General features: G+C 46.1%; 1 protein-coding gene across 1 annotated transcript in view; it reads left to right on the forward strand.

Annotated features, from left to right (window-relative positions):
• The first annotated feature begins 17999 nt into the window (after positions 1-17999).
• LOC119450396 (bifunctional arginine demethylase and lysyl-hydroxylase JMJD6-A) overlaps positions 18000-21710 on the forward strand; it is a 16506-nt gene continuing 12795 nt past the window's right edge. Inside the window, exon 1 of the mRNA XM_049665849.1 lies at positions 18000-18985. Coding sequence (XP_049521806.1) covers positions 18123-18985 — 863 coding nt within the window. The 5' untranslated portion in view covers positions 18000-18122. The remainder of the gene's footprint in view (positions 18986-21710) is intronic.

A 21710-nucleotide genomic window follows, 5' to 3' on the forward strand; every position in this document is an offset into this window, starting at 1 on the left:
ATACGGAAATATTGGAATGACATACGGAATGTTTCAGGTGGGGCGGACATCGGGAAATGTGTGGTAAACGCTACCTAACGAAGTTGTCTAACACGGTGTAATTAAACCCTACTTTATTGCTTTAGCACGCATGTTGCAAGTGCGGAATAGAATCCAGTCAGGGCTCAAGGCATGAATTTTAGCATGACTGGCAACGAGAGAGACAGAGAGCGGGAGATCAACTTACTTTACAAAGGGTATTTGTCCAGCGCGGCATCGGCGTTGCATCTATTAATTTTCTTCCAAAGCCTCCCACGCACACTGCTGCACAGAACCTCAAAGATATTGACGTTGGAGTGTATTCCTACTGAGTCCAGTACGAGTGCCTGTCGAAGGCGACGTTCCATATAAGGCCAATCGATCTATATCCATACGTTTAGAATCCCCAGGAAAACTTTTTTTTTCTTTTTCAAAATCAGAATCATTCCGTTGCGCATACAGTTAAAAAATTTTTTTCCATAACCTCGATAAGCGATAGAGGATGTCGCAAACTTAAACACTGGCGGGGCGTGCTTTTATAGGTCCTAGTTTAAAAATATCTAGTTCATACATTGTCAGTAGTAAAATAATACTTAGAAGAATATCGGAACACTAACGAGACAATTCAATTTTTTTTTCAATTGCACAAATTGAAAAAAAAAAAAAAACAAGAAACGCGAGGGTTCTTCTCGAGCACTTTAATAGAGCATGATTTCCTAATGTTCAACAGTAATGACTTCAATAACAGAGAACCAAGTAGAAAAAGCTTCCGATATAGCTTTCGGCGCCGGAAGTATAGTTAATTATCGAAAGCAACGTGAACAGACCTGGAAGCAATTACTGTTGTGTAGTCGTCATGGATTATTCGAAGATAATGACCTCCGTTTATGAATTTGCACATTAAAATATACCTGTTGAATTTGAGACAATTACTTTCATTGCCATACATCTTAACGCGACATCGTTAAAGGCCCCGTGTCGCAGAAAATCCGGCGTCGGCGTAAGCATCGGCGTCCGTGGTATCCGTGGGGGAGAAATTCATCCCGAACCACCCCGCCCACACAGGCCCTCCGCCTGGCGCAAGGGATTAGTGAACAAAAATTGAATTTCTCAAAGTAAAGTCCGCCAGAAAAATCGTAAAGTAACGACTTAACTACAGCCTACAGACATTATAGCGTCGGATTGTAATTTCAATATACGAGAAAAAAGCCTGATAAGCAGCCTCGAATCTTTGAATGCCTATCGCCTTCCTCTCTCAAAGACGAAGCTTAAGCGTCCTCCAATTCTGTTTCGTTGCTTCCCGGTACATGCAAATTTGCTGGGTGATTTCAATGGCGTGGAATGCGTGTCCTCAGGTGGTATCATCTCGCTGGCACGCGGGCCGCCGTCGCAGCTTCCCTTATCGGCATGCGGTTGCTTTGATGGCTGTCCGCGATCCCGTCAGAAAAGGGGCGCGGGGCCTCACGTGGTCGATCCTGGCGGCGAAATCTCGCGTCACCTAATTGTTTGTTGGAGCGGACCGATTCCCACCGCGTGGCGCAAGGCGTGGGCTAAACATCCGTTGCAAACTGCAGTATACACGCCCTTGCCACGTAGTTGCACGCGTAGAATGCTACAAGTATAGGACCAACCTGGCACTATAGTGATTACGTGCAAAACAATTAGGTATCCCGAAGGAAGAAAAAAAAAAAAACTAGGAGGGAGCTTATGACATGATAAAATTGAATCCCCCCTTTTCTCTTAAAATAAAAAAAATTTAAAAAGCCCAGCACGTGATCACGACGCGGTAGGTTTTAGTTTAGTTTTAGTGTTTCCCACCGCTGGGGAGCTCTCAGCGTGCACTCTTCCGCTATTTGGGACTCGAGCACAGAACACCTAAATAGCTCGAGCTGGCTGTCAGGACAGGAACATACCGGAGCAAATATTCGAACAAGGGGAGGTATGTGACATGTGTCCGCTACAGTGAAAATCCGCAGGCGACTCAACGCGTCTTAATGTAATGCGAAGGTATTCACCCAGTGAGACCCGTATGGGTAACGTACGTACACCTTCCGGAAGCGTTTGGATTTAAAGTAGACGGAATTAAGCATCAACAGGCCATCAGTCGAGATAAGCAAGAGACATCTGGAGTATTGGTGAAAAAAAAAAAAAGCAAGGAAGAGATTGATACGACCGGATCTGTTACTGGCATAGGAAGCGGTACAATTAAGGTAGATAAAGAGAAGTTCTGAGGAAGAGAAAAAAAAGATTAAGGAGATGTATAGAAAAATGCTAGAATGAAAAGCATGCATAACATACCTGATTAACTTAAGCAGGCTAGGTGACTATTTGTCACCGCCCCAATTCAAAGGGTATGTCAATAAATAATAATAATTTCTATCATCCTAAAAGACGATTAACGTGTGCGAGAGCAACGGGCGGCTGCTGCATCCGCACGTTTCAAGGAAGGCAATAAATTAATACATTGCCATATAAACGACTGAAGGTACACACGCATCAGCGGAAATGTACACAAAACATTTGACCGGAACAAACAAGGAACCGGAACAATCGCGCATTGAATAAAAAATGTCACAGTTTCGCCCTAAGGGCGAAGCAATGAATGCGATAGCAACACAGCAATGTCATACGAAGTAAGGTGAGCGGCTTTGGTAGCAATATGAATTGTAGTAAACATGAGCTGATTAAGTAAGCAGGTGTGCTGCGGCGTAAGTAGACCGACATGAAGAGAGACTCGATGACCACGAGAAGGCGCGTGTGAAACGGTGGTGTTGATGAGAAGCGCTTCCCGTGGGCAGCGCGTGCGAAGGGACACACCTGTAGCGCTGCACTGCCGACCCGGGCAGCATTGCATGTGTAGCGTGCGTTGGAAAATGTGGCCCGACTATTACTAACTGATTGAACAAGCGTGGTGTGAACGCGCACAAACAAACATGAATAGATCACACTGAATGACTGCAGACAACGACCGTCAAAACGCTGGCAGCAAGCGCATACGCCGCAGCAACGGGCGAAGGTACGTGCGGTCTATCGCTTCAACGGAAACTGAGCGGCGAATGCACGGCGCATAAAGGTCAGAGCCGTGTGGAGATAAGCGACGGTGCGAGCGAGCGACGAGCGCGGTAGTTGGCAGAGTAGAAGTGCCCCCCCCCCCCCCCCCCCCCGCTCCCTCCGGCGCTGGCTTCCCGCTTCCTTGCTTGCGCGTGGGAGATTGAGTGCGTTCGCTCTCCGTGATAGCGCGCGTCCCCGCACGCTTCCGCTCGGGCATACGGCGCGCGGCGAAGATTTTATCTATAGGGAACCTCACGGCGACGGCGACGCCGACGGCAGAAATCCGGTTGAAGTGTCCATATAATTGCTATCGCAATAAAAATAAAACCTACACTGAACCATACACACTGGGCCGAGCCTACCAAGAGCAGTGCAGAGCCGTCATGAGCGCTGAGCCAACAGGAGAATGGTGGACAACACATGGAGTTTAGTGAAGTGTCGGCGTGGGCTAGTCGGTAACTAGCTAGTGACGCAGCAAGAGACGCTCAGTCGGAGAATCGTACCCTCAATCGCAAGGCCATAAACCCACCTGAAGCTATATAGGGTGTTCCATGCTAACGTTAGCCATGCAAGGTGTTCAAGGAGAAGAAAAAAGATTTAGAAAACGCGGTGCAAGATTCGATTTTAAGACCTATGGTGTTCGCTCGTCAGACCTCGATCTGTCGATCTAACACCATATGTTTTGTGATTGTATCTTGAACCATGTCTATAACATTTTTTTTTTCATTGAGGAACTCGGCTGTAACGTCAGCTGGGACACGCTGCATACCACGATCTATATCAACGCTACACGAACACGCGCAAATGAACAACCATTTCTGAGCTTGTTCATCAGTGACAGCAAGAATGAAAGCACACAACGGCAGTCATGGCACTCCTTCCGATTTCTATGGAGATTTTACCATAACTACGACCTTGGACAATCTTCCATCGTGGCATTACACAGTAACCACTAACACGAAGAGAAAGCTCCGCCGACGGGCTCATCCGATTTCAACAATTTCAACAGGAACATCAGTCCAGTCAAGTTGTTTTTCCAGCAGCTTTTAGCCTATGGTATTCACCAGAACTCTTGTATTTCTGGAAGTAAATACAAATTGTATTGTATTGTATTGTATTGTATTGTATTGTATTGTGCCTTCCAGCAGCCCTTAGATACTGGACGTGTTCCAGATGATCGCAAGTCTGCCATATAGCAATTCCTATATTTAAATCAGGTGATCGCAATAATCCTAATAATTACAGGCACATCTCGCTCACGTCAATATGTTGTAAGCTACTGTAGAGCACATAATATACACGCACATAATGACCCACATGAATAAATAAAAAATAACTTGTTTCTTGAAAATAGACACGGCTTTCACCAGGCCCAGTTGTTCGAGCTCATCACGGATACTCACCTGTGATGCGATATTTATCGACTTTTCGAAAGCCTTTGATCGCGTGCCTCTAAACCGCCTACAAATAAAGATATACGCAACATTCAGCTTGGTGACAGTACAACGCGATGGATCGAACAATTTGTCACGAACCGAACTCAGTCAGTTAAAATAGACCACTAAGTTTCCAGAAGCAGGCAAGTCATTTTCGAAGTGCCTCAAGAATCAGTTTTAGGCCCCTTATTGTTTGCAATTTATATTAACGATATAGCAACTAACAACACTCCTCCTCTCCACTTGTTCGCCGACGACTGCGTAATCTAGAGAAAAATAGCTAACCACGATGACGCAATTAACCTACAATCAGATATGTGTCCCAACTCCAGGAATGGTGCCGTACTTGGCAAATGGAAATAAATGCCAACAAGACGAAGCAAGTTACGTTCGCAAATAGCCTCACCGATTCATCTAACCGCTATAAGATAAATAATGTGGAAATAGAATTCGTCCGTCCGGCGTTTTTCTTAGCTCAGATTTAGGTTTTGTCTACTCATGTTGAATACATCATTGGTAAATCCCTGAAGAAATTCGGTCTCCTCAAACGGCGCCCATACCTTGCAAATAGCGAAACCAGACTTTAAAAATACGTCACTTTAATCAGGCCATCACTGGAGCATCAATAATTTGGCATCCTCACCATGATAAACTCACCCACATGCTTGAATCAGTACAAAACAAGGCGGCAAGGTTCATCGCACCATGCATGTTACTCGCGATTTAACAGTGTGTCTACCATGAAAGAAAGGCTTAAATTACCGTCGCTTGCAGTGCGCAGAAAACACGACCGCTTGTCATTATTTTACGCACTGTATCACAGCAAATCACCTTTTGCCGTTACCCACATTCAACAGGCTCATTATAATTCCCAGCGGACTGACCCCAATCAGAAATTAAAACCTATCTTTGCACGAGAAAATAGGTTCCAAAACTCCCATTTTGGGCTGTCAATTAACGAATGGAATTCATTACCAGCAAACGTAGTCACACTAACAGTCATCGTCTTTCCAAAAGGCATTGCTAACCTATTTGGAAAGCAGCAATACCGGTATGACCAATGAAAATACCTGTATGACTAATGAAAATACCTGTATGACCAACCATTCTTTTTTTCTTTGTCTTTGTTAGTTTCATTACATAAGACATCGCTTATTGTTTTGACTAGGTTGTTCTCGTTTTTTTTTTTTCGAAGGGACGCTGGCATCAAGAAGCACTACCAACGCCACCTAGGTGGCGTTCACCGTACTCAGCACAGCGGAGCGTGGCCTCCGCAATTAGCTCTGAAAATGTTTCTGAAGTTGATCGCGGAGGCTGCAATTACGACGCGCTGTACGCGCTGATTTGACTCGGTGACGATTCAGTTACGTGCTTTGTCTTGCGCGTTGTATTAGTGTGTCAGTTACGTGCTTCGTCTTTCGCGTTGTGCTAGCGTGTGCAGCGTAGTGCAGCTTCCATATGCACGACGGTTGCTCATGGTCATCGACGTTGGTAGTCGTGATGGAGGAGACGTGCCACCAGGCGTCAGCGTGGGTGCATCAACGCCTAAGGGCGCTTTAGCCACAAAACACCAATAGACATTATATATCAATGTGCAATAAACATTACACTACTTCTGTGAAGACACGTTTCACTTTCGTGTTCTATACCGATTCCTATATAAGAGGGATCAACCACATGTTTTTTAGTAAGCTTACGTGTTTGTATTGACCCGTTTCGCGGCGATCCCTTGGGCGCTGTCATGTTTGATCACGTGGTGACTCGTCCATTGCTTGCCTCAGCTGCCTCCGTGTTTACAATGGATGTGCATGACGCCCGGTGCGGCTCAGGAAACCTCTGTTTCGGGAGATATCGTAGACGCTGACTGGGTGGTCGACACAAAGCTTTGGCCACAGCTTCAGTGGACATGTAAAATCGATTTCGAAGCTCATTAAGCTTTGTACAAACGGCGGGAGCAGCGTATATGGTACTTGTTCTAAAAACGAGGCTAGAAATATAATCCAAGCAATCCAAGCTTTCCGCTTAGGAATTGAATCAGGATCAGCGTGGTTTGATCTTCGTTCTTTATTTGGCAAATAATTAGAAGCGGCTTGTCACGTTTCTGACTCAGTGAAGTTTGTCGATGCGCGGTCACTATCTGATTATTTTGGTGTGCTCAGTTGCAATAGATTTGTTCTTGCTGTACACAAGGTTTGAAACGTAGCTGTTCTGTTCTGATTATTTGGGCCACCTGGGGTTCTTTAACGTGCACCTAAATCTAAGTACACGGGTATTTTTACCCACCACCTGCATGCCCACCATCTGCATGCACTAGTGCGCCTCTCAACTCATTTTTCATTCGTACAGCAAACGACTCGAATCATGTGCCCACCGACGCTGCGCAAACTCCAATCCTAGCCACTTCAAGTCATTCATCGAAGACCTCGCACAAATGTAACCCACCCCTCATGTACATTTGAGGCATCAATAAATAAATAAATAAATAAATAAATAAATAAATAAATAAATAAATAAATAAATAAATAAATAAATAAATAAATAAATAAATAAATAAATAAATAAATAAATAAATAAATAAATAAATAAATATGGCAAAAGAGCGCCAGTGACATTAAAATTTCAGGGCCATAACGGAAAACAGAGCAAGAGACATGCTATTTCCTCTCTGTCGTATAAAATACTCGGTTTTGTACTTATATATGTTTCGACATGCCACAATTTCCAGATTTTGTGCGTGCGTTTGTGTCGTGCCGCCTCGCTGAAGCCGATGACGTACGATCGTTAATTGCTTCTTCTCTTTGCGCCTTCCACTGTGTCCGCAATTTCTGTCCCACTATATATTTTGTCGAGTGCAGGCTAAAACCTTCACTTGCCAGTCATGAACGCGCAGCCCTAAACATACTCGGCGCACAAGCATCGTCCTAGCACATTTTAATGACCTCGGCAACTGCCAGGAGCGCACATGGTCACTGAAATTGAGAGCATGTTCTCCGGACGTAAAAAAAAAAAAAAAAAAAAAAAAAAAAAAAAAAAAATTATCTCCGGATGTAAAAAATTAAGCCAGTTCCACGCTTGTGAAATCTGATGAAACAGCGAAGCTCCGCAAGAGTGGGTGTATAGCGTAGTGGGTGTGACGCTCGCCTTCGGACCGTGAGCACCCGGGTTCAAATCCCGCCTCTCTCTCTCTATCTCTCTCTCTCTCTCATTTTGTTTCTCTCGCGCCCATAGCAAGTTGTGTTACAATCGTCGGTACAATGCAATCATATTGTTCCCATATGATTACAAGCGTGGGTGTATAGCCTAGCGGCTATGATGCTCGCCTTCGGACCGTGGGTACCCGGGTTAGAATCCCGCCTCACCAACAAAGTTTATTTTGTTTGCTTTATTTCTCTGGCTCTCTGTGTGTCTCTCTTTCTTTCTCTCTCCGCACATCATATCCTCATTTCACACTCTCTCCACTTCGCTCGGAACTGCGAACACCATCGCTCCGTATAGGGATCAACCTCTACCTTAAACATAACGATGTTATGTTTATGCCCCTGGCACTGTCTTTCAGAATGGGTTTCGCCACATGTGGAAAAGCGGCGCCACTATCGCACGTGACGCGCGTCGCGCGGTAATGATTTCTTTCGGCCCCGGCTTTCATCACGAGGATTTCCTGCGTCAGCTCGTACGACATAAACCGACGCGCGCAAACATTACCGTGAATCCTGCACCCCTGTATACCTCCGCGGATACCTGGAGGCACGCAGCTGGTGCTCATTAAAAACGCGCGCATCGAAGCTACCTATATATAGAGGACATCCTCGCCAAATGGAACATGAACGTCAGAAGTATATAGCGTATACTTCTATACCTGACCTAAACTGCACCGATGACGAAAATGAGATGTTACAGACGAGACGCTCGACCTGCCATAGTAGCGTCAGAGTGACCATTATACCCACCTATTGTGGAAGTGCGTCGGCCTGCATCAACTCTGTAGCCAGTTTCTCACCCCGATATCATCTGCTTGAGAGATTCGATCGTACCACGAAATGCCACTCGCGCCATTCAAGGACACCCTGCTACATCGCTATGGGCCTTCACGCGCAACTCAGGCGGTCGACTGCGGAATGGGATTATTTTTCACCCCCTCGCCTTTCGAATAACCATAGACCATCAAAGTCATTATTATCGCATTAAACGAATTTAATCAATCTAAACTCACGAACAAGCTGATAAATACTTCAGCAGCATATACAAGTAACAGGCAGTATTTACAGGGTGTCCCAACTATCATGCACCAAGATTTAAAAATATGCAAATGCCATGTAACTTGACAGAACCAAGGTTGTGTTGTTTGCTGTCGCTTGGAGATACTCAGATAATTTTTGTACTCTGCCTAATTACATATTAGTATTAATTAATTAATCAACTTCTCAAATATTATAGTTTGATGGAAAGTGTCAGTGAGAAAATTGTAAAGCAACATGAAAAGCTCCCGATACACCTTTCTGTTGCTGAATACGTGCTGCTTAAAAGTGTTTTTCCGAGTGCTAAAGCCCGCGAATACACACAAGTTTGCCCTGCGCACGGTGTAAGATATATAGTCTTACACCGTGGCCCTGCGACAGGCACTTTGCCTTATCGCTTGCCACTCAACTCAAAAGAACTGTGGATACCGCTCACAAATTCAAACATTGCCGCTTCCCCATCATCGATGCGAGACACACAATGCTCTGCGCGATAAGGGAGACGGAGAGTGCGGTAGCGCCTCTTCCTCTTCACACCCACACACACCCACCCACCCACCCACCCACCCACACACACACACACACACACACACACACACACACACACACACACACACACACACACACACACACACACACACACACACACACACACACACACACACACACACACACACACACACACACACACACACACACACACACACACACACACACACACACACACACACACACACACACACACACACACACACACACACACACACACACACACTCTTTCTCCCCCTTATCGCTCATAACACTGAATGTCTCGCATCGATGAAGGGGAAGCGGCAACGTTTGAATTTTCTAGCGGCATCCTCAGTTCTTTTGAGCCGAGCGGCAAGAAGTGACAGCATCTTATATCGCTGAAAACTTGCCGTGCTGACGCAGGACTGTCTTGCAACCGAAGGCCACAGTATAGTGGTCGCTTTCGTAGATCACTTTTTCACTTTCGCTCGCCGGATATATATATATATATATATATATATATAATGATATGTGATGCGGAAGTTCTGCGTCACCAGGGCCAGTATTTTGTAGCGATGCCTTTAAAGTAATAATGCCTTTTCGCGCTTATCGCGCTTTGTCAGTGGTCAGAGCGACGGTCCGCTCGCGTTATCAACCAGAACTTCCTCACTTCCTTCCCACTCACTGCTACGGAAAGTGACCCGCCGTTCGAATGACGCGTGCTTTCTCTGACTCGGATGTGGAGCGCCTTGCAACCAGACTCGGATGGCTAAATCGACGACTCGAATTCACTGTTAAAGTTGGTAACAAACAAAAAAGTCGCAGTTTCGTCCAAATGGCGAAGCATCAATTGCTATAGCAAATTAGTAGAGAGCTACACGGAGTGAGGATAGTAGATTTATCGGCTGTATAAACTTGGACACATTCGCTTACTAACTGAATTAACAAGCATAGTGTCAGCGCGCACAAGCAAACATAAATAGATCCTACTCGACGACCGCAGACAACCGCTGTCAAAACGCTGGCGTGAGCAAGCGCGGTTTGTGAAAGCGCGCGTACCTCGCGCGCTTTCACAATTTTATCGCCCTTGGACTTTATACGTAACATCACGGCGATGGCGACGACAGAAATCCGCTTGGAGTGTCCATATAATTGCTATCGCAATAAAATGGCATCGTCGTTGGATGGAACATGTGATGGGAGCTTTCCGCAAGGAAACTGCCAAAAAAAGCATCAATGAGGGAGAAATCTTCAGACTCTGAAGAACACTAAACTTGGAATGGGAAGCGATAGTGATATTACAATGAAAAGTATTTAAAAAAGGAAACGCATACGCACTTTGAAGACTGTGACATGACACTCCTTGTGTCATTGGGTTTGATGTGTGTCATAATAGGGCCTCCGTACATGACTAAATGTGATTCTACTATGTGACAGTCGGTTTCGTCGCAGCTCTCACATGCCACAGAAGTCGTGTTAGGGACGTTCATTTTTTGTTTACTTTGTTGGTGTAGAAAAAGCAACTTTCTCAACAATTAAACACATTTTTATGGGTGTTCTTCAAATAAATACTTTATTCTGAGTGCTTTCCAGGTATTCATTTCATGTGCCGATTCAATCAAGCACTTACAAAAAGATTGGCATTCTGGAAACGTTTCTTCAAAAATAACCCGGGAGGTAAAGGGTTAAAGATATGTGAACTCAAAGTGAGTAAGTCTAGCTCCAACACAGAACATTAGTTGCCTTGCTTCATTGACTACCCCAGGCACCACACCAATATATGTCTTTTATGGTGTCACTCATACTTACCTACAAAACTGGACAAAAGACATGCGTCTTTGGTATGCAACACCACTCATAATGCACAACTAAACGAATGAAAGTTAACTGGTAACCTTAAGAAAGCAAGCTTGGTAAAGCTTCACTAATTCACGAGGAGATAGCTTCACGCTCATGTGGCTCATGAAACAGTATGCTGTGCCAAGAATCTGAGTCGAACAAGGGTTGTGACCGTCATGTGCAGTGCCTAGGGGAAATGCATGCACCAGTACGACACTACCTGCTTTCCTGTTTTGTTCATAGCACATCAAAAACGAGATTACGCATTTCATTGCGTAATCTCGACAAAAATGCGTGTCCCCTTCTTCGTATGTTTCCTCATGATATGCTTTTGTTAGCTTTTTTGTTTATGGGATCACTTTGCTCTTTTTCTTGTATTACTATGTTTCTTTTTTTTTCTCTGATTAAAACGTCACCAGTCCAATATATTTTTTATGCAATACTGATGTAACCCTTCCGTTTATGGGTCCATTGTTATTTTTTGTTGTAGTTGCTATTTTTGTATTCTTATGTATACGACAGTGAACTGCCTATTCATGTGTGAACTGTACCTTTTGTTATATTTGTGTAATCATCCAGCGTACGCAGGCAATCATGCATTATTATGCCAATTAATCGTGCATGTATATTATGTACCAATTATGCATGCTGTTTTCCTTTTCTTTGTGATGCCCCCCTTACCCAATGCCTCTCACGAGGCCTGTAAGGACTTTTTAAATAAATAAATAAATAAATAAATAAATAAATAAATAAATAAATAAATAAATAAATAAATAAATAAACCAAGTAATCACGACTAAATCATTAGTCGAAAAATTTATAAAGTTAGAATTGCTCTACGCAAGGCACTACTGGTAATAAGATCACCCCCAGCGCTTGTCTAATGGGTGCCACATTGCTACAGTTGATTTTCCGAGGGCGGCCGAGCCCCGCCTAACAAAAATGGCGCCCCCCCCCCCCCCCTCCCTTGACTTTAGACACTGCATGGTTGCCCTGCTACACAATGGATGTACGTAGATAGCTCCTGCTTAGGCTGCAGTGGCTTCTGCTTCTCTGACATGATACATGTGCAAGAAACGCTGGAAATGCTGCCAACAAAACGGAAACGATCAAAATAACAATGACATCAGTTCGAACATTCGCAGAACATAAATGTTCCTGGGCAAGTGCAGGGCAAATGAAGCCTCAAGTGAGCACAACGTTCGAAACGCGAGACACTCACAACATACGGAAATAAGAGCCGCAGAAAAAAAAAAAAAAGTGTGCATGTCACCGCTGTCACCCGTTCGCCGTCGGCGCGAAGTGGATCGACGGGTTATACAAGCCGGTTGGTCGTTCCGTACTCGAGCGAACACAGTGACAGAGTCAGAGTCGGAAGTAAATATATATATATATATATATATATATATATATATATATATATATATATATATATCGACTGACAACGATACACAAATAAAATAAAATAAGAAAAACACAAACAAGAAAACTAGCACACCTCAATATAGCTCAATGATGACGACAAAGAAACATGACGAGCAATTAACAGTGGATATAAAAATGAAACAGGGCGTGGATCAAATATACCACAATACACTTAACAATAGTTCACTAAAACAAAGTTCCAAAGGAACCAAAGTTCAAAAGAAAACCAACGATAGCATACGTGTGGCCGGGCAGCAGCAGCAGCAAGTCCATAAACCGTGAAGTCAGCGCGCAGAGCTTTCCCGAAGAATGCCGGCGAGCCGATCTTGTTGAGGTGGATGGGATTGTTGGGCTGGGTTTCCCGGGAGTCTATAGATCTGACGACTTCTCTCAAGCAGGTTGGGCTAACTTGAGGTGAACTACCGCGAGCTTCGTTGTAGATGTTGGTTTGTCGTCTCGTACGTCAACTAGTTACTCGGAGTTCCGACGTGGCTAGGCGGCCCAGGCGATACTGGGCGGCACTAGCCCCTCTACTGCTTCTCAGCAGATTACAGGCTCAGCTTCTAGACTGATTAGCAGGGCCTAAAACCTGCGCTTAAATAGCCTCTCCTTTCCCTAGTTCTTTAGGTCGGAGAACGGCAGGTATGGGTGACAGTTCACCTAATTATCCCATGACTCCTCCCAAAAGTCTGAGCCGCGCCCCTTTTAATCAGGGGCGAGGGAACGGATGGTCGCTGTCTCGAAACTATGCCGTATCGTTATACCACGACTTTGCCTACCGTATGCACACCAACCCAATTTTATTCTTCTGTAAGTTTCCTTCTCATGATCAGGGTCCCCTGTGAGTAATTGACCTAGATAAACGTACTCATTTGCAGACTCTAGAGCGATCCTGAATTCTTGTTCTCTTGCCAGGCTATCGAAAATTATCTTTGTCTTCTGCATGTTAATCTTCAACCCCACTCTTACACTTTCTCGGTTAAGGTCCTCAATCATTTGCTGTTATTCGTCCCCATTATTGCTGAATAGGACAATGTCATCTGCAAACCGAAGGTTGCTGACATATTCGCCGTTGATCCTCACTCCTAAGCCTCCCCAGTCTATGAGCTTGAATACTTCTTCTAAGCATGCAGTGAATAGCATTGGAGAGATTGTGTCTCCTTGCCTGACACCTTTCTTGATAGGTAACTTTCTACTTTTCTTGTGGAGAACTAAGGTATCTGTGGAATCCTTGTAGATATTTGCCAAGATATACTTGCAATACTTGTATACTGGCACGTAATACACAGTCATTCACCAAGAGTTCTACACCTCCTCTTTGTTTTCTACTGTCCCGCGCTGATGGTACGTTGCTCCTGCCGCACGTCCCTTGTGAGCACGTGTTGCCCGCTTCGCTGCTGCTCTCTTGCGCACGTAGCCGTAAACAAATGGAAGCTAGGGCGCAGGAAACGACTGGCATGCGTGATTTGAAGGCAGCTTGTGTCAATATGCTAAATAATTTCTGCTTGAAAAGGGAAAAATTGTCATCCACTCGAATTGCAGCACGAAGCTGCAAAGGAAACCCATACGGGTTTCACGGAAAAAAAGCTTCACAGTTGAATAACAATTTATCCTGGACTGGGATTTCCTCTCTTCTAAAGTTTATTTCTCCAAGGGAGCCAAATTGGCTGTATTGCTGCATCCCCAAATGAATCATTGTACATACAAAGGAATAACTTAAATAACTGAGGAATAAATCTGTATTAAGTGCTATTTCTAACATGTCTAAATACTGGATACTTCCAAGAAAAGTTTCGTGTATCCAGCGGCTCGTTAAAATCAGGTTTTACTAAGTATTCCGTTACAGCCAGTAGTCCTACAGACGCCTGCGAGAAGTAACGGCGTGCGAGGCGACGCCGAATCAACATAGCCGCTTGTGTCTGCGGCACGTCAGGTTGTCACGTATTGCACACACCTGGGGGTACGCAGTCGCAGTCTGTAAGCACCATTTTTAGCACTCGGCGAAGCGATGACGAAACAATGTGACGCCGACACAACGCCCCGGTGACACTGCCACAACAACAGTATGACGTGCAGAAACCATTGTGGAAGGGAGCGAGGGAACTTCGCGGACGTGCACTTGACGTGGGCAGGTTTCCATATTTTCGTCCCCAAAATGTTTGTTGTTGTTCCCCAATGTGTATTGAAGGCTTTGTTTCTATCCAATGTGGACATGCTTTGAGGGGGGGGGGGGGGGGGGTAGGAAGTGGTGTGTTGAGTGGCAATCAGAGTTCGTGGGGATTCGTGGTTAGGAAAACGCGAGGGGACAAAGACGACACCAGAACACAGGACGAGTGCTTTGTTAAAGCAGTTCGCTTCGAGAGGCACTCAAGGTAACCACACCCAAAAAGCGGTTTTTGCTCTCGCTCTTATTTTGTGTGTGTTCGTGTTTCTCCAAGTGCGTTGCCTTTCTTTTTCATAACCGGCCCATCAGTATATCTGTTAAGCGAACGGTATAGGAAACATTACTTAGGGCATTCTGAGGCCTTCACATATAGACCTTCACCTATAGCAAGAAACGAAACGTCGAAAATGTCAAGTCCACTGCGAGCGATGAACGTGGCGACCAAGCACCTATACTTCAGCGGTTACCGAAGGGCAGCTTCTGTCTGCGACCCAGGCGCCGTGCCGCGCACGTTCTTGCTCCGGGCCCTCGACAGCGTGTGTGGTCAAGTCGCGCGAAGCGTCGAGGCCACGGCTTGTATTCGTGGCACGCACGCTCAGGCATAAACACACACATGGACGCGCGATGAGGGGCACACACTGGCGAAAGTAGAGGGAGGCCGGGAAAAGGAATGCTGGCCGGACAGTTATCTCTATAGAGGCCAGTGGACTCGTCGCGGCGAAGGCATCGCGAGTCGAGGTCGAGGAGAACGCTTTGATGGGAAGTACCATGTTGTTGTGGGACCGGACACGGAAAAACAGGGGGGCTTTTCCGTCCACTCTCTTTCTTTTCAATATGTGAGGCCTCTTTCCTGACCGATATGTCCCAGAAAGGTTGGTCCTTGAGCTCTATACTTCTGTGAGGTGGGCTCATTTGTCTGTTTGTTGTTTGTTTGTTTGTTTGTTTGTTTGTTTGTTTGTTTGTTTGTTTGTTTGTTTGCCTCCGAGGGTGGCTTGTTTCCCTCGATTCCACTTTTTTCACCACCTTTTGAATGCGTACTTATTTAATTGGAACATACCCGCTACTGTTCTGCTTTATACTGAGCCTAAATCGTCTGTTCGTGCTTCCCCCCTATGTGTTTAAAATCCACGCTATCATTACTTAAGCTCGTTTCATTCGCTCATGCATTAAGGGAACCAACCGGTGAAGTACACTTAATATAAATTGAACGAGTAAAAAAGGGGGAGGGGGTAATCGAGGGGCTTGATTTTGTGTTGTCACTAACCATGTGAAGCCAGCAGATAATTAAGCCAACGAAATCATGGGGACATCATTTGTTACTTTAACTGAAATATGCAAGTGATAAGGTAAAGGGAAATAACTGGTGGCGAAAAGAACAACTTGACGCGTTAATATATTAAGTGCGGAATGGTGAGTGGGAGACGTAAAGGACTTGCAACTTGTAAAGCCCCCTTCAAGTTGTAGGGGCTTTAGGAACTTGCGTCTAGGATATGCGCGAGCTGCTTCAACATTTTTGCATCGTGTTGCGTCCAGAATCGGCCGGGCGCATTCTTTGATTGTTTCCCATCGAGGCAGGTCCTTTCATCAGCGTCGCCCAGACGGCGACAGTGCCCGGCACCGACGTTGACGGGCAAACAAGCGCCCGAAATCGGCAGTGCGCATTGTTTGTGTGTTTCCCCCGATGCCACCCCCTTCATTAGCAGCCGCCTACCCGGCGACGCGGCGCGACACCGGCTGGGACGCGATGACAAAGAAGCTCACGAAGCGACCACAACTTTCGTGGAAGCGGAGACCAGCACGAAGGTCACTCTCCCGACCCTTGCAAGACGAACGACACTGAGAGATAGAAACCAAGGAGATGACTTTCGTAGAAGGAGTGTGAATCCCCTGTTTCCAGATTGCCTCGTCCTTGCTTCGAAGGTGCAACATTAGAGGCGGAGTTCTGTAAACAATACGACCCCTCTGATTGGCCGCATCAAGGTCATCAGATTACCTAGTCGGGTCAACTAGGAAAGACCAATGTTTTATAAGGAGACACCTTGAGTGCAGTGGGGTGTCCGGAAGTGTTCTGATATGTGCTCATGTATAGTGAGCTGAGACATTCAAAGTGCTCCCTCATGGAGTGGGCTTCCATATCTGGAGCCACTGTAAATGTTGCAAAATAAACCCTTTTCTCTCGCTCCTACTCCCGGACGTACTCATCTATTTGGCCGAAGGATCACCGGCCCAAACGCGCCCGAGTCCCAACAATCGCGAAGAAAGTTGCAGGTGCATCGGTCCACTCGCCACCGTTCGCTCATAACCTGCAAGTACCCCGTTTGCTAGAAATAGCGATTTGAGGAAGATACCTCTGTCGAAAGGTCGGGTCTATTCAGTTCGGTGACACCGACCGTTTAAATTAGTAGAAAGCGACCTTTACATGCATGCTTGTTCAACATGCGGCAAATTTTCTCGCGCGAAGATGTGGTTTTCAGAATTCTTTTACTCATTTAGTGACGAACGAAATAGAGGAATGCTTAGTTCTGTACCACACAGGTACACTGTAGTGGTATTATTTTGCATCGATGGCCTCATGATAGTTTAGTTTTATCCTATCTAGTGTAGAGTGCAATTCAGCATAGAAAGGTCAACTGCAATGTTTTAAAGATCTTGACGAGTCTCGTTAGAATAAGTGGCCATTCCTTTTTTGCAACTGCAGTAAAGACACAAAACGCAAATGAACGGTTGCACTCTACCCACGCAGACGTGTCGAAGCTCCAACACGATGAAGTAATTTTCGACAAAATCCCGGAGGCGGAAAGGAAAGCGCCAACAAAGAGAAGGGGAGAAAATTCCTACACCGGCCTTCTTCTCGCACAACGAGGAGTCAGTTTCCAGATGTGTAAGGTGATGGCGACGTTGAATCCAGACATTGACAAATACCCACAGCGGGGTATTGGCCAAGAAGCGGGAGGTGGATAAAGAAAAAGAAAAGAAATGAAGAAGAATTAGCGGAGGGTAGTAGTTACGGTATTAATAAAAATATTCAAGCATGATCTCATTAGTATTGCTATTTTAAGAAGAAGGCGTTGTTGAGCAGTCAGAATGAAGTCATAACTGGGTATAGGAGAGGTAAAAGAAAAAAAAAGGACGATGGAACCAACGATTACCTGAACACGACTGATACTCGAAACGTTATGAGCCTTTCTAATAAAGAAAGAAGACTGGCCAATGTCAAACTAACACAGCTTTTTTTTTCATTTTTTTAGATAGGAATATAATGAACCATAAACGGGACACCTTCTCGTCTTCTTCGTCCTCTGTGACCAAGAAGAAAGAAGACAGACGCTTGCGCAGTGAAGGGGACGGCGCGCGGTCGAAGGAGCAGCCGGCACCATGGTCCGCTCAGAAGATTAGGCTAGTACGGGACGGTGAGGCACCTGTTCTTCATTCAAGATTGACGCCATGTCGTCGCACTACCTGCAGTTCCAGAAAGTGGCCGTCGACCGGGTCGAACGGGTCAAGGCCAAGCTGGGCATCAAGGACCGGAAGCACCACTCGTCGCAGGCTTCGGCCGCCTCGTCGCACCACGACAGGTCGCAGCTGCTGGCCACGCTCAAGACGGGCAAGTCGACGCCCACGGACACCATCGAGCGACTGCACGCCAAGGACCTGCCGCTGGACACGTTCCTGCGCAAGAACGACAAGCTGTGCCGGCCCGTGGTCATCCAGGGTCTGCTGGACGAGTGGAAGGCGCTCGAGCGCTGGTCCCTCTACAACCTCGTCTCCAAGCACAGCGACGACGAGTTCCTCGTGGGCCGCGACCAGAACCAGAACAGCGTGACGGTCAAGATGAAGTACTTCGCCTACTACCTCAAGGAGTACCGGGACCCGTCGCCCTTCCAGATCGCCGACGACCTGTCCTCCGGCGGCAAGAAGAGGCTGCGCGAAGACTACGAGGTGCCGTCGTACTTCAAGGACGACATCTTCAAGTACGCCAGGGAATCCGACCTGCCGCCGACGCGCACCTTCAACCTGGGGCCCTCGCTGGCCGGGGACAGGATTCAGACGAACCCGCTACACTGCAACCTGTGGAGCGCCCTGGTTCACGGCAGCCGCCGCTGGTGCCTCTTCCCGCACCACGTGCCACAGGACCTGCTCTGCAACGACCACAGAGCGGCGCGCAAGGACCGCCGGCTGGAGACTGCCGTCGCGTGGTTCGAGCGCATCTACCCGAAGACGCAGTCCTCGCGCTGGCCACGCTACTTCAAGCCCCTGGAAATTCTGCAGGCCGCCGGAGAGGTTGTCTTCGTTCCCGCCGGATGGTGGTGAGCTCCTCGCTTTCCTAATCTAGTAACGAGGCTCTGGTTTCTCTCCTCGCTCCAAGACAAAACACGTTCAATACTATTCAAAAGCAAGACATTTCAGATTTGCACGTGCTGTTAAATTACAGCATTATGCATGCGGCTGTCTGTCAGTTTTCTGGTCTGGATGTGTTAGTAATGTGACTGGTATAACTATAGTATGAAGTACTGGAAGAAACATTCAATACCACATTGCTTTCAGGTTGGGGCGGGGCGTTACGCGGGAATATAACGCGCTTATTATTGACATTATCCCCGTTTATTATTGACAGATGTCCCACAACTGTGCTTAACTTGCTTATGCAATATTCTACTAAGCATGAGTTTTGTAACCCCTTCACAAGCACACACATGCACACACTTCTAAGATGACAGGGAAGAGAGAAAAGATAAGTCGTATATGTATATATCGCTGCTCTATAGCATTCTTGGTTTATACATCGGCCAAATGGGCAAAATAGGTATGCCTTTTTTTTCAATTACATTCATCAGACAGCTTGGACTCATATACCGATAAACGAAGAACATTGCTTGTAGATGCCTTCATCACCATGTATTGTATTTTCACGATCATGATTGTGAAAAAAAAAGTATTATTGAAAATTCAAGTGGTAAGACAGCATTGTATGTGTTCTTCGTGCGTTTGCAAGTATAGTTGGCCAATTCCGGGACAGTATGTGCGAACTAACTCATTTGAGGAATACGTCATGTTTCTGCCGGTATATTCTGGTACGGACAAAATAGCGGACATTGGGATTGCTGTGTTGTCAGCTCCCGGTTTTCTTTTTTCTTTTTCTCTGGCGACGCATTACTGGAAACGCAATGTGAACACTTCTGCTATTTACCTACAGCATAATATACATACCAGTCCCTAGTGAAATCTACCGTTTTAAATCGTAACAGACATTTTCTTCGCGGGCATGATAATTGCAAGTTGAACTTTTGGAATAACTTGACATGCAATTAATTTTGCGAAACCAAAAAGCACACAATACAATCAAAAAACGGCCACGCAGAGTGCGAATTTATGGAACAATTATTCTCGTGGTGTTCGCGTTAGCGAAAAATCGCGATAATGACATCCTCTTTACTATAAGTCATTTACAGCAACTAACCCTGCTCTCTTGAAGCCTGCCTGTTTCGGATCGAGTGTCTTGAGCGACATCAATGGAGACAGACGATAGCATTCGCGCCAGCACGTGCGTTGCCTGATGAACAACACTGTACAACCGCCAGACAAACTTGCATATCTTGGTCTGTTGGTACATTTTCCTTGACATGATTGACAATGATGATGATGATGATTGACAATAAAATGAGATATGCACTGGTCCGGTCCACGTTTTCGTCTGCGGTATGCGTTTATGTTCGCGTAATATGCTAACACAAGACAATTTTATTGGGATAGCAATTAAATGGACACTTCAGCGCATCCTTGCCGTCGGCGCCGCCGTGATGTTCCGCATAAAGTCCAAGGGCGATAACACCATAGCCGCGCGCCGTGTGCTCCGTACGAGTGAAAGCATGCGAGGGGAGCCGGCGAGCGCGGCTCAATCGCGCGCGCGCAGGGGGGGAAATAAGCGAGAAGGAAACGCGCCGTCTTCCGTCGCGCGCTTAGGTTCCGGGGGGAGGGAGGGAGGATAGAGGTGGGGGGCAGCGTTGTTCTCCTGCAGCAACTGCGTATAGGTGGATAGCAAAATGACGATGTCGTCAGCTAGCGACTTCCGGTTCGAGGGTTAGCGCTTCTGTTGCTTCGTTCAGCCTTGTCAGCAGTTTCTGCAGTGCGATTTCCCGCTGTTCGCAAAGAAAACACGCTTCAGCAGCGTGATTATGGTTGGCTGCTCGGCATTAGGGTGCCTGAACTCTTCCGTGAAAGGAAAAAAAATGTTTCGTTTTCCATGGAATGAAGCGCACAAACGTAAATGGGCAGTTGCCGTCAAACGAGAGACCGTGAACGGCGAGCTGTGGGTACCGAACGTAGGAGCCCGAATATGTGAAGATCATTTCGTCACAGGCAAGTGTTTTGGCGAATAGCTTCGTCTACTAACGTTCTAGTACAAATACTCCCTTTTTAACAATCAGTTAAATACACACAGGTGCACTCAGCAAGGATCCTCAGCACATTGATTATGTGCCGTCTTCATTCGGTACAACGAAAAAGGCAACTGAAGCTGCATGAATAAAGAGGGAGGAGAGGTAACGTCAAAATAATTCGTGCACTTTTCAGATACCTAAATCAGTGCTTTCCCTCTGCAGTTATACATGACATGCGTATCTTGAGAAAAAACGCGAGACTGTGAAGGCACAGCAGCCGACGACATGGCGCGCGCGCTGGGCACCGCTGCAGACAAAACAGCGGACGAAGCGTTCGACTGCACCGTCTGTTATGGGAAGCGTTACAACGACGGCGAATATATTTTGTTGCACGGGCTCGCCCAAGATCCAACAAACAGCCACTTATTCGGTTGACTTACCACTTATTAAAAACTACTTCTTAAGTTACGAACGTTTCTTTGCGCTCGACAAACGTTTGCGCTTGATAAACGTTATATGACTATTTGACGCGACAAATTAGAGCATGAAATGTCTGCCACCTAACAATAGACGAGTCTAGGGGTGCCAACATAAGTATACGAGGGAGCGATAGCTCGCACCTACCTTTTGGAGCTGCCCAGCGGTGCTGGCATCG

The sequence above is a fragment of the Dermacentor silvarum genome, chromosome 4 (genome assembly GCF_013339745.2).
Source record: "Dermacentor silvarum isolate Dsil-2018 chromosome 4, BIME_Dsil_1.4, whole genome shotgun sequence".
NCBI lineage: Eukaryota > Metazoa > Arthropoda > Arachnida > Ixodida > Ixodidae > Dermacentor > Dermacentor silvarum.